This window comes from Gekko japonicus, unplaced genomic scaffold (assembly GCF_001447785.1).
Source record: "Gekko japonicus isolate JY-2015 unplaced genomic scaffold, Gekko_japonicus_V1.1 scaffold3520, whole genome shotgun sequence".
Classification (NCBI taxonomy): domain Eukaryota; kingdom Metazoa; phylum Chordata; class Lepidosauria; order Squamata; family Gekkonidae; genus Gekko; species Gekko japonicus.
Genome location: NW_015164766.1, coordinates 18,162 through 30,141, shown reverse-complemented (window position 1 = coordinate 30,141; position 11,980 = coordinate 18,162). Strand labels below are relative to the sequence as shown.

General features: G+C 46.4%; 1 protein-coding gene across 1 annotated transcript in view; it reads right to left on the bottom strand.

Annotated features, from left to right (window-relative positions):
* LOC107109141 (glutamate receptor ionotropic, delta-1-like) overlaps window positions 1-8,176 on the bottom strand; it is a gene marked incomplete at both ends in the record, with an annotated part of 119,241 nt that extends 111,065 nt beyond the window's left edge. The window contains 2 exons of the mRNA XM_015409715.1: window positions 4,503-4,622; window positions 8,015-8,176. Coding sequence (XP_015265201.1) covers window positions 4,503-4,622; window positions 8,015-8,176 — 282 coding nt within the window. The remainder of the gene's footprint in view (window positions 1-4,502; window positions 4,623-8,014) is intronic.
* Window positions 8,177-11,980: the final 3,804 nt, after the last annotated feature.

Sequence of the window (11,980 nt, the reverse complement as noted above, 5' to 3'; positions counted from 1 at the left end):
GGGTTCGCCTCGGGAGCTCTACGCCTCCCAGATGTTGCGGTGTGATCACGCCCGGAAAATCCACCTATCTTCCGTCTCTGTAGCGTGGCTAATGCTCCGTGTGACCGCAGCCTGTATGTATGTGCAACCAATAACTGCAGAGTAGGAGACAGATGACACTGCCTGAACGATCATTTTTAATCCATAAGGGAGAAGCAATGAAATTGGGCCAAATAGCCTGTCTGATCACAGCCATAGATAAACATCGACACAATTCTATTAATCCCATCATTAACCATTAATGCAGCATTGAACCCAAACCTGGGAGTCCCAGGTTTAAATACTAACTCAGCCACGGACCTCACTGGGTGACCTTGAGCCAGTTGTTTTGATTCCACCTAACCAATCTCTAAGGATTATTATGATGGGTAAAGCATAGGCAGGGAGAACCACGTGTTGCATCTTGGGAGCCTTGGGAGATGGATGAGAGGATTTGAGGTCTGAATTACACAATAATATGCAATAGCTTAAGCCAGGAGGTCTAGTATTTTTTTCCGCATTCTTCCTCTCAGTTTTGCTGGGCCTGCAACATAAGCCTAATGTGGAGAAACAGAGCAGGTAAGGCGATATGAAAAGCCCCCTCCTCTGTGTAACTTCTGTTTATCATGTGATACAGGCACAGGCCAATAAAGAAACAGTAATAGCCCCAGTTATTAGAGTAATTCAACTCAATCCAGTGACTTTCTTCCACATGAAACAGGGTTAGGGTTATGCCAGGGCCCTTTTTGTAACAGGAACTCCTTTGCATATTAGGTGACACACCCCTAATGTAGCCAGTCCCCCAAGAGCTTACAGTAGCCCCTGTAAGAAGAGCTCTGTAAGTTCTTGGAGGATTGGCTACATTAGGGGTGTGTCGCCTAATATGCAAAGGAGTTCCTGCTACATAAAGAGCCCTGAACTTTTATACCCAACATGCTATCACTGATTCCATCGCCTCCTTTGCATAAGCTAGATTCAAGTCCAGTAGCAGAGACCAACAAGAATTTCAAGAGTGTTAAGATTTTCAAAAGTATTAAGCTTTTGAGAGTCAAAGCTCCCTTTGACTAGCTCTGCTACTACAGACTAGCAGGGCTACCCTCTGAAACCAGGGGTCGTTTCGTAGAAAAAGAGCTAGGGGGACTCATTAGCATAACTCATTAGCATATGCCACACCCCCTGACATCACTGGAAGTGTGTCATAAGGTCACACCCCCTAACAACACCGGAAGTGTGTCATAAGGCCACACATCCCGCCCCCAACTGTCCCGGCCACCACTGCCGGCCTTGCAGCTCCACTGCCGAGCCCCATGATTCATTGGAGCTGTTATATCTATGGCCAAAAGACACATTCCTCGAGGATATCGGAAAGAATATATTCCAGGCTGGAGCGATCAGAGCGAGAGACTATATCAAAATTTCCTTGATGGCAAGGACCAAGTAAACTATTCCATGAACTCGACATTGCACACAGAAAAAAAATGGACCAAAACAACTGTGGGGTCCCAGTCACACGGGCAGGAAAATGCGGGGGGGGGGGACATGGCTGTTAGCCCCGGGGCTAAAAACCACGCGGTTGCTCAAGCAGACCTACCGATGGAGGTCCCGGGGTACGGGGGGGGTGGCGCTGTGCCGATCACTCCACAGTCCTGCCACGCGGCAAAGAAGTGGGGCGCAGGGCAAACGGGGTTGGTTTTTTTAAAAAAACTCAAATGCGCGTATGCTCCCTTGGGTGCTTGTGCGCATCCGTGGAGACTTTGAAAAAAAAACCCTTTGTCCAAGGGGACATGGGCGGGCGCCGGAACTACCACCGGAAACGCGATCAGACGCCCGCCCTTGCCCCGTGGTTTCAGGAAACTAGTACCTCCGAGGTACTAGTTTTTTACAGCGCATCTTCCGCGGGAAGCCTTGGGTTCACCACGGGAGCTCGACGCTTCCCAGATGTGGCGGTGAGATCGCGCCCGGAAAATTCACCTATCTTTCATCCCTCTAGCGTGCCTAATGCTCCGTGTGACCGCAGCCTGGATTTGGATTTCAGGCATCACAGTAGGAACACCTGGAGGTTGCTAAAAACCCCAAAACCCTAGGTGCAAGCCCACATGTGCTCCAAGGAAATCTGGAGGTAACATCAAACCAGGTAGCTGCCCAACTGGTATCTCCATCCAGAGCTCCAATGGATTGAGATTTTACTCTCAGGATTAAAAGAAAGAACCTCCAGATTTTAAGAAGCACCTGCTCTGAACACGGCAAGCTGATAAGATTTCCAAGGCACTGAAGGACATCAAGAGTGGAAAGGCATCAGGCTTTGACTGCATCCATAATGAGTTCCTGATCAATAGTGGCACATTCACTGGCTTGCAAAGTTTCCCATTGACATCATGAGAACAGGAAGACTCCCAGGGGAATTCAAGAAAGCAGATAGTTGCTATTCTGAAATCTGGGAAACCAAAACATCTGGCAGAATGTTACAAACCTATTTCCCTTCTGAGCTCCTGTTATAAACTCCTCGAGCGGCTAAACCTGAACAGAATCAGTGACAGTATGAACATGTCCTATAGAGCAAGAAGGATTTAAACCCCATCATAGTTGTGAAGACCAGGTTCCCAGCTTAAAAACTTTCATTGAGGCAGGGTATCAGAAGTGTCTTAAGACGTCAGCAGTTTTTGTCGATCCAAATGCCACTTATGACACAGTCTGGAGTAGAAATGTAAAATTTCCAGAAATTTTGAAGCTCGGAAAAAAACCTGGGTTTTTTCCAGGTTTTTTCTGGGGAAAACAGATATTTTTGGGAAAATTGAAAAAAATGCTACATTAGCATTTCTTTTGTCTTTTCTAGATTGAAAGTCATTCTGTTACTTTAGGAACATAAAATATGACTATGGACATTTTTACTTGGCATGAAATTATCACAACTAGCATATTAAAAATATAGTGTATCCAAACAATTATTACAAACAGAATACCCACCCACATGCAAACACAAAACGGAAACTTTTTTATTTTCTTCTGACAATCGCACCTCCTAAAGGAAGAAATGCATCTTGTTCTTGCATTGGAGGGTTCAGTTTGTAACCTAGAACTTGCTTGTCCTCAGTGCACAGAAATTAGATCAATCTGATACCATATATATATATATATATTAGAAATGATTTGGAAAATATTTGAACACCTTGTCTTAAAATATTTTATTAATCATGTTAAAATAAAATGTTCCCTAATCAATTTCCCCCCCCCAATTTTTCCAATTTTTCGGAAAAAAACAAAAAGGCTTCAGGAAAAAACTGGAAAAAACCTATTTTTTTCCCGAATTTTTCCCGTTTTTTTCCAGGCCTTCACATCTCTAGTCTGGAGGGGTGGTCTGCTGTACAAGTTTTTACAAGTTCTCCCCTGCAGAACTTTATTCTGACTCTTAAATAACATGCTGAGTGATAGAGCTTTCCAAGTAACTATGAGTCAGTCAATCAGCAAGCAGAAGAAACTGAATCACAGTCTACCCCAGGGCTCAGTCCTCGCTCCAGTTCTTTAAAATCTTTACATCTCTGATGGTCCCAAGACAATATCCAGGAAGTTTGCTTATGCTGATGACATGGTGATTGCAGTAAGGCACAAATTGATTGAAAAGACAGGCCAATGTGCTTTTGTTCCAACGTTAAGTGTTCATGGACTACGGTCCACTTCTTCACATGCGATGAGTGAATCCTGATTCTCCATGGAACGGATTCGCTGACAGCATCTGAAGAAGTGAAGAGTTCATGAATGTTCACGCTGAAAGAAAGAAAGAAAAACCTGTGTACAAGACTCCTGTTTCTTCTTGACCAATGTCTTCCTTGCAAATAAAGATCTACAGTCCTCTAGAGGATAGAGAAGCAAGGTGTGTATTTGGTTGTGTGCGTGGATGGCGGGGGGTGTCAGAAAAAAAATTATTGGCATGGACTCCCAATGCCCCTTCTCTGAGGAGTAGCCACTGGCCTAACGTTTCCCACGGCTGAAGTGCAAAATGGCATCGGTCCATGTCTTCTCTGCCTTGCTACATCATCACATCTTTCTTTAAATATAACATTATTTCTCGTCCTTTTCTGGTTTCCTTTGGAAGATTTTGCAGAGACGAGGAATTTCACAACCCACTTAGTTGCCCGATTAAGACAAGCCCCAGTTACGCCAGCCGTACCATAATTCACCTGAAATGACCTCCAAGAAGAGTTGTAGCATCCCCAGTATTATGCTCACAGCATCAGTATTGGAGCAGATTAAAGGATATGGCACATTCGAGAACAATTTGCCGGACTCCCTCCTGACAGTCTAAAATTGTTATCTTTCGCATTTTAAGCGTATGAGAAATTAGAAAATGTTATTACCATAGCGTCAGTGCTGCGAACAAAAGTACTTCTACCATTCATTTTAAAACAATAGCATTTTTCCCCCTGGATAAGCACAATACGATTCTAGTGTAGTGGAGAAGGGGAAAAGATAAATAAAACTTTTCCTACCCTTCGCACATCCTTGCCAAATGTTTCGCTGTAGCTGGTTCCAAGAATTTCAAATTGGACGTAGGGGTTGGCACCATCTTCTCTGAACTCCATGACACCGGTGAGTCCCGTAATATGACCCTAAAGGAATGGGGTGCACAATATTAGGACCCGAAAAGAAACCTCAAAATAAATAGGACATGGTTTCCTGTCCTGAAAAACACAAAAGGCTCTACATCTGACAATAGCACTACAGATAAGATTAGAATTTCAACAGCCAATCCACATACAAAAGAACCTCCTCAGGAAACAATCCATCCATATACAAAAGAACCTCCTCAGGAAAACTCCTCTATTAGCATGTTCATAGCCTGGGGATGTCCTACAAGATAATGACTCAGCCCTACCCCACCTTCCTGAGTAGATATAAATTACCTGCCTACCATTTTTCTTCTCACCTTGACACAGAGAGTACTCCACCTTTCTGTGTTATACCTATGAGCATACCAGTCACAGCTACTGGCAAAACATCAGGTCCTACAATGCCAAGACCACGGCCACACAACCCAGAAAATATACAACAGCTAATAAACCTCAAAATGTCTTGCAAAATATGTGTAAATATGAGTTCATCCAGCAAGTGCTCTCGAAAGCTTGCCGGGTGACTTTGGCCAATCACACACTCTCAGTCAAACCCAGGGCTATTTTTGGGCAGGAACACACCGAAACGGAGTTCCGGCTGGCTTCAGAGTTGGCCACGCCCACTACAGCTAAAACCTCTGTGCGCGTGGCTACAGAGGGAAGGCCTGGAAAGTGACCCCCTCCCAGTGACACTGAAGCGGGCGGGCCGGGAGGGCCTAAGGATCGGGGAAGCATTTAAGAGCTGGCTTGCCAGGCATCCCACAGCCTTGGGGCACCTGGGCAAGTCAAGGGAAGACATGGGGTGTGGCCTAATATGCTAATGAACTGTGCTGTGGGGTGTGGCTAATATGCTAATGAGTGTCTGCTGGGATTTTTCTACAAAAAGAGCCCAAACCTACCTCACAAGGCTGTTGTTGTGTTGATAAAATGGAGGAGAGGAGGAGGATGTCAGTTGCTTTGGGTCCCCACTGGGGAGAAAGGTGGGGTATAACTGAATTAAACAAATAAATAATAGTCTCTGCCAGGCAGGGGATATATTAGTCACATCCTCCAAGAGGGAGGAAAGAGAAGTGGTGTGTTGTGATGGGAATGGGGGGACTCCCAAGGAAAGGGGAAGTGTGGCGTACTTGCTTATGGGGGAGACTGTTTTTCCTTTTAAACCACCTGGCGTACTTGCTTATGGGGGAGACTGTTTTTCCTTTAAACCACCCTCTGTGTATATAAACTTGGTAGTTTCCTGCTGCCACCAGGAATTAAAAAATCCAATTCTCTCTCTTTTGGTAGTATGACCCAGGGTCTGGGCACTTCAGAGGACTATGTGGCCTTAGGAAGGACTGTACTGATTTCTGGAAAAATATTTAAACAAAAATTGATTTATTGAATAAAGAACAAAATAGGTTTCTGGTTATCTTGAACTGTTTCAGGAAAAAGGAACTTGTAAATATAACTGGCAAGGTGTTACACACAGGGTGCGTTCAGACAGGGCGTTTCCGCCGGCATAAACTGTACCAGTTGGAACCGTTGCAGTTTATGCTGGCTGAAACGCGATCACACTTACCTCCTGTCTGCGGAGCCCATCGCTGTATGCCCGTTCACATGCAGCGGGCGTCAGCGGTTGTTGTTTTTTAACTCAGTTTGAGCATGCGCATAGGCAGCCATCCACAGAATGGTGATCTTCACGCATGCACAAAACACCCCGTCTTACATTTAAAGTTTAAAGGTAAGGACTTACCTTTAAAGTTTAAAGACCAAACTGGCCTCCCTGAGGTCTCGGAGTCCTCCAAAACCTTAAACTAAGGACCTCTTCTTTTTTAAAAAACAAATGCCGGGGCGAAGCTTCGCCCAAGCGCATATCGCCAACCTAACAAAAACAAAATGGCGGGCGAAAATTGGAAGCTTCGGGCTTCCGAACGGAAGTGGCTCTACAACGTTGGAAAGCGATCAGATGGGGGTAAAGCGATTGCAACCGTTGCACTCAGAATACCACCACTTGGGGACCTAGTGGCAGAATACAACGGTGTAAAGCTCTTTGCAATGGTTAGGGACGGAAGGCAGATGTTTGCCGTGTGAACACCAGTAAGTACACCGATTCCAACTGGCACCTATACCGTTGTAAATGCCCCGTCTGAATGCACCCAGAGTCTCTCAGACACCAAAATTCCATTCCGACAGGCTTCTCTCTCTCCTATATGTAGCCACCCTGGCTAAGCTCTTTGTCTTAGGCACACAAGATAAAACATTTGTCTCAGTTTAGACACTACTTGTTTTTTGCCATATAGACTCTCTCTCAAAACGTTTAGAGTCACACAGACTCTCTTCATAGCTCTTCCACACTTCATTTTCCAAAGACCCATACACAGAACTCTCTGTCACAAAACACACTGATTCCTCTTAAAACAAATTTTGGTAAAATTTTGGAAAAGTATAAAACAACTAATTCTAGAGATAGTAGAAATAGAATTACAAAAAGGGATTTATTGAAATAAGAACAAAATAGGTTTCTGAAAAAAGGAACTTGTAAGATATAACTAGCAAGCTTGGTGTCAAACTTCGTCTCTCAGACACCAAAATTCCACTCTTCACAGGCTTCTCTCTCTCTCTCTCTCTCTCTCTCTCTCATATATGTAGCCAAACCGGCTAAACTCTTTGACTTTTCCACACAAGATAAATCATTCGTCTAATCACACAGTTTAGACACAGCTTGTTTCTTTTTCATATAGTCTCTCTTTTAGAGTTCCACAAACTTTCTTTAGAGCTTTTTACACTTAACTTTCCAAAGACACACACACAGAACACTGTCATAAAACACACACACAGAGATTCCTCTCAGAACAACTCCTCCCACACTCTCAGTCATCTGCCAATCACAGAACACACATCTCCCACTTCGCCCTCCTTGCATTCCTGCAGTCAAACTAACATTTAAAGGAACACACACCAAAACATGGAATCATTACAGGAAGTATCAGTGGGAAATGTATGGAGAAGGAAAGAAAGTGTTCAGCAATGTTGGTGATGTGAAGTGTTGTGGAGGGGGAGAACCAACTCTAGAGCACCCTTTTGTGTTGAGGTTCACCCACTATTTGATTTTTGTGCCAAGAATCACTCCATCTTAGCCTTGCCCTGTGTTGGAACAAAGGCACACCTGAGGCTGTGAGTTCTCCTGGTTTCTTTGAGCCAGCAGCAGGAAGGGGCTGTGAGCGGGCTGGTCAGAGGCTCCTGCCCAAAGCTAATTCGCTACACTGAGAAACTGACTTTGTTGTTTTCTTGCTTGCTCTGGGTGGTCTTTAGGCATTTCCCTTGATCTAGTTGCCCCTCAAAACAGAACTCCAGGAGTCTGTCTGCTAAGTGAATAAAAGACCAATACTGGCCTTCCGTCGGCTTACTCTTACCTTCTTAATGGTCTCCAGCATGGATCGGCCTCCGTTCCAAGGCTTGGTGGATTTTCTCATGCAGTTCAAGCTTGCCATGCTGTGCCATTTCCTGTCTTCTAGCTTTCTGTGGAAGGCGTTGGCCAACATGAGCACACTGTCATAGAGATAGAGGTTGGACACCTGCAAAGGAAGACAAGAGCAAAGTGGATAAGAGTGTTAAGGAAATTGCCGCAGGAATCTTGACTGCGTTTAAAGGAATGGGGGTGTAAGGAACTGATTCATATGGAACGTAAATGCCATGTATCCTACCACTCCACTAAGCAATGTAACCCCCATTATCAGTCTTCAAGAAAAAAACAAGAAAATCTTGCAGATGTGCTGCCTCAACACCCACCAGTGTCTGCATTTGCCCCCACAGTAGGAATAAAGGGATTCACACAGATGTGTTGGTATAAATAAAGGGCATCTTTATTCAATTTAACTTTAAACGATGAAGTGTAACTCGGCAAGGGCCAACTAAAAACATAAGCCAGGGCAAAGGGATACACCTCGGTCCCTTTCCTGGCCAGAAATGGGCGAGCCACTGCGCCCACGATGCCAGTGATAGCATGGTCGTTGCCAAGCAGCAAGACATGGAAATAACCCCCCAAAGGAAGCCAGCCACCTCAAGCCACAGAACTTGAGGGGAGGCCAAATCCAAGGAGCATTGCAGGCTGTTTGCATTCCCCTCCAAGACTCCTGCCCACAGATGGTTCTTGCCAAACGTGCCCACCCTCCAATCAAGGGGGGCGTCTGCCTACTGGTGCTCATCACCAGAGGTCATTTCGGGGGGGATCGCGAGGGATCGCAGTTCCCCCAACCCCCCAAAGGAAGCCAGCCACCTCAAGCCACAGAACTTGAGGGGGGGCCGAATCCAAGGAGCATTGCAGGCTGTTTGCATTCCCCTCCAAGACTCCTGCCCACAGGTGGTTCTTGCCAAACGTGCCCACCCTCCAATCAAGGGGGGCGTCTGCCTACTAGTGCTCATCACCAGAGGTCATTTCGGGGGGAATCGCGGGGGATCGCAGTTCCCCCGGGTGAGGTACGGGGGCGGGGCACATGACAAAGCCCCGCCCCCTGCTTCCGGCCGCCCCGTTTCCGGCCCTCATTCAGCCAGGAGGAGGCAGGAGAAGAGGGAAGGTAAGTTGCTTCCTCCCTGCCTCTCCCCACCCCTGCCTGCCTGGGGCCAGGGAGGGCCTTCATGGGGCTTCCTTGCACTCCCGCCGGCCGGGACCATTGGGGGCGGGGTGTGTGGCCTTATGACACACTTCCGGTGATGTCAGGGGGTGTGGCCTTATGACACACGTCCGGTGATGTCAGGGGTTGTGGCATATGCTAATGAGTTATGCTAATGAGTCCCCCTAGCTCTTTTTCTACGAAACGACCCCTGCTCATCACCCTAACCAAATCAGCCAGATTCCTGCCAGGGAAATCTAATTAATGGCACCATCCCTAGCCAATTACCTAGCCACAGTGTACGGTGTGTGGTAGGCAAAAAATACGCCCTCTCCAGGCCAATCTTAGAGAGGGCAAAAAAAAATCCCTACCTGGCCCCAAAATTGGCGACCAGTAAAAACCCACACTATAGAAGGGAGGGCAGGTGGGCTGGTAGAAATGAGAAGACTGCCCGATAGAGGGGCAGGCAGAGCAAACTAAACCAAGGGTCCCCCCCCCAGTACCTGTATGGGCGGAAAGTTGCCCAACCAGTCTCCTCCTCCTACCACGGAGGCAAAGGAGACCCTCCATTCTAAAGCAACCACAAGGTGGCCGCCTGGTATGGCTGCATCCTGGTGCTACACATTATTTTTTCCCCACTCTAGGCATAGCACCAGAGCAGAAGGGAGAGTGGAAAAAGGACCCCACTCCGCGCTCAAACAAGAAAGCCTCTCCCAGCAAGCGTCAAAAGCGCACAGTGGAGATATTATATAGAGAAACGCCAATCACCACAATATTCATTGACAGGAATACAAGACAACTTGTTCTAAAAGAAAGATGTCCGATCAGTTAAATTACTTGCTGAGTTATTCTCTCTCATCCCCCTTTCTTTCCCTTACTTTGGCCCTGGTCACACGAGAGGTTTTGGGCTGGGCCCAATCCGGCCCTTCCCACAATAATCCGCAGCAAAAAAGAACCACCTACCAAGGTGGTTCTTTCCGAACGGCCGCATCAAAGCTGGCCGTGGGATCACCGGCGCGTTCTTCCGCCAGCGCATCCCCGGGTCCTGGCCGAACTGCGCAGGCTCAGACATGCGCAGTTCGGCAGCCTCCCCCTCCCGACTGTCGCTTCCTCCCCGGCATCTGATCGTGCCGGGGAGTAACAGCGCCGCGGCTCAGGGGATCCGTGGGATCCCACCACGGCGTCTCTATTTTGGTGCAACTTTTAAAAGCCGCACTTTGCCCGTTTTTTTTCCTGCCGTGTGGCAGGGACCCTAGTGCGCCTGTGGAAAGCACACAGAGACTAGCCAAGTCCAAAGATTTCTTAAATCTTTTGGGGTTTTTTTGGAAACAGGTTAATTTTATTAGCTATTAGCTGTCTGGATTTTCATCATGTCGTTTCTGCACGCATATCATTGCTTTTTCAGCACAGATGTCTCTAGAAGATGCTGTCCAAGCTCCAAGAGGAGCCAAACTATAACCCTGGGGAATTTATTCATGCAACTCGTTCTTCAGCCCAACTCCTGGATGTTGTCTGTTCCCAGCAGCTTTCAAAGAAAGCAATCAAGCAAGTCTTTGACATTCAGAAAGACTCTCCCTCCTCCTTTCTACCGAGCCAGTGTCCTCAACAGGGTTCTGCTCAGCTAGAAACAGATTTCACATGCAGCACACAAAGCAATACAATTTCCTCCTATGCCAAAACTGAGAGACCCGATTCCCTGGGCTCCCGACTGAAATTAATTTCACACCCACACTTTATAACCGATCATTCATTGCAAAGTCACTTTCGAACATCCACACTGAAATGCACTGTACGGTCATGGGCTTGTACTGTTGTGTTCCGGTCCTGGTAGGAGAAAAATCACAGCAGTCTTTTTCGAGAATGGGTTTTCTTCTCCCTCTCTCAGCCACATTTCCTGCTTACATAACATTCTTCCTCTCTGTGTATTTATTGGACTATGACAAATGAATTTTCGTGAGTAATGAACTGTGCCTTTTCAAGAATTCGTTTTCATTTCCCGAAGAATTCGTTTTCTTCCTGGACATTTTATACAGTGAAAGATGGATACGTCATTGCTACTAATTAAGAACATAAGAAGAGCCCTGGCAGATCAGACCAGTGGTCCATCTAGTTCAGCATCCGGACCCAAACAGCGGCCAATCAGTTCCTCTGGAGGTACTAAAACAGGGCACAGAGGCCGAGGCCATCCTCTGATGTTGCCTCCTAGCACTGAGAGTCAGAAGTTGACTGCCTCCAAATGTAGAGGTTCCCCTCAGTCACCATGGCTAGTATCACCACTGATAAACCTGTCCTCCAAGAAAATATCTAATCCCTTTGTAAAGCTGTCTATTCTTGTGGCCATCACTACATCCTCTGGCAGTAAATTCCACATTTTAATAACCATCTAAACCCTGAGCGCTTTCTGTCCCTGGCTGGTTATAAGCTTTTGGCTTGTGCTCCTTTTCTCCTCTGGTCATTGTCATTGCCAACAGCTTTGCTCATTAGAATTTTACTTTGAGGGTTCTCTCCAGGGCTGAAAGCTCAGGTGTTTGTTGTAGTATTCCTCTGTGCTCTTTTGAAGCAGGTGCTTCTGCAGCAGGTAGCACAGATTACCTGATGTTAGGGAAGAAACTAAAGAGACAGGCATTTCCCTGTCTCCAGGAGGTCAACCACGGGTCAATGAAAATGGACCCTCCATGCCCTTAATGTAGCTTATTACTACAGTGGAGAGATAAACACCCGCCTCCCATAATACAATGGATGTAGGACTTTACAACTTAGAATTTTACT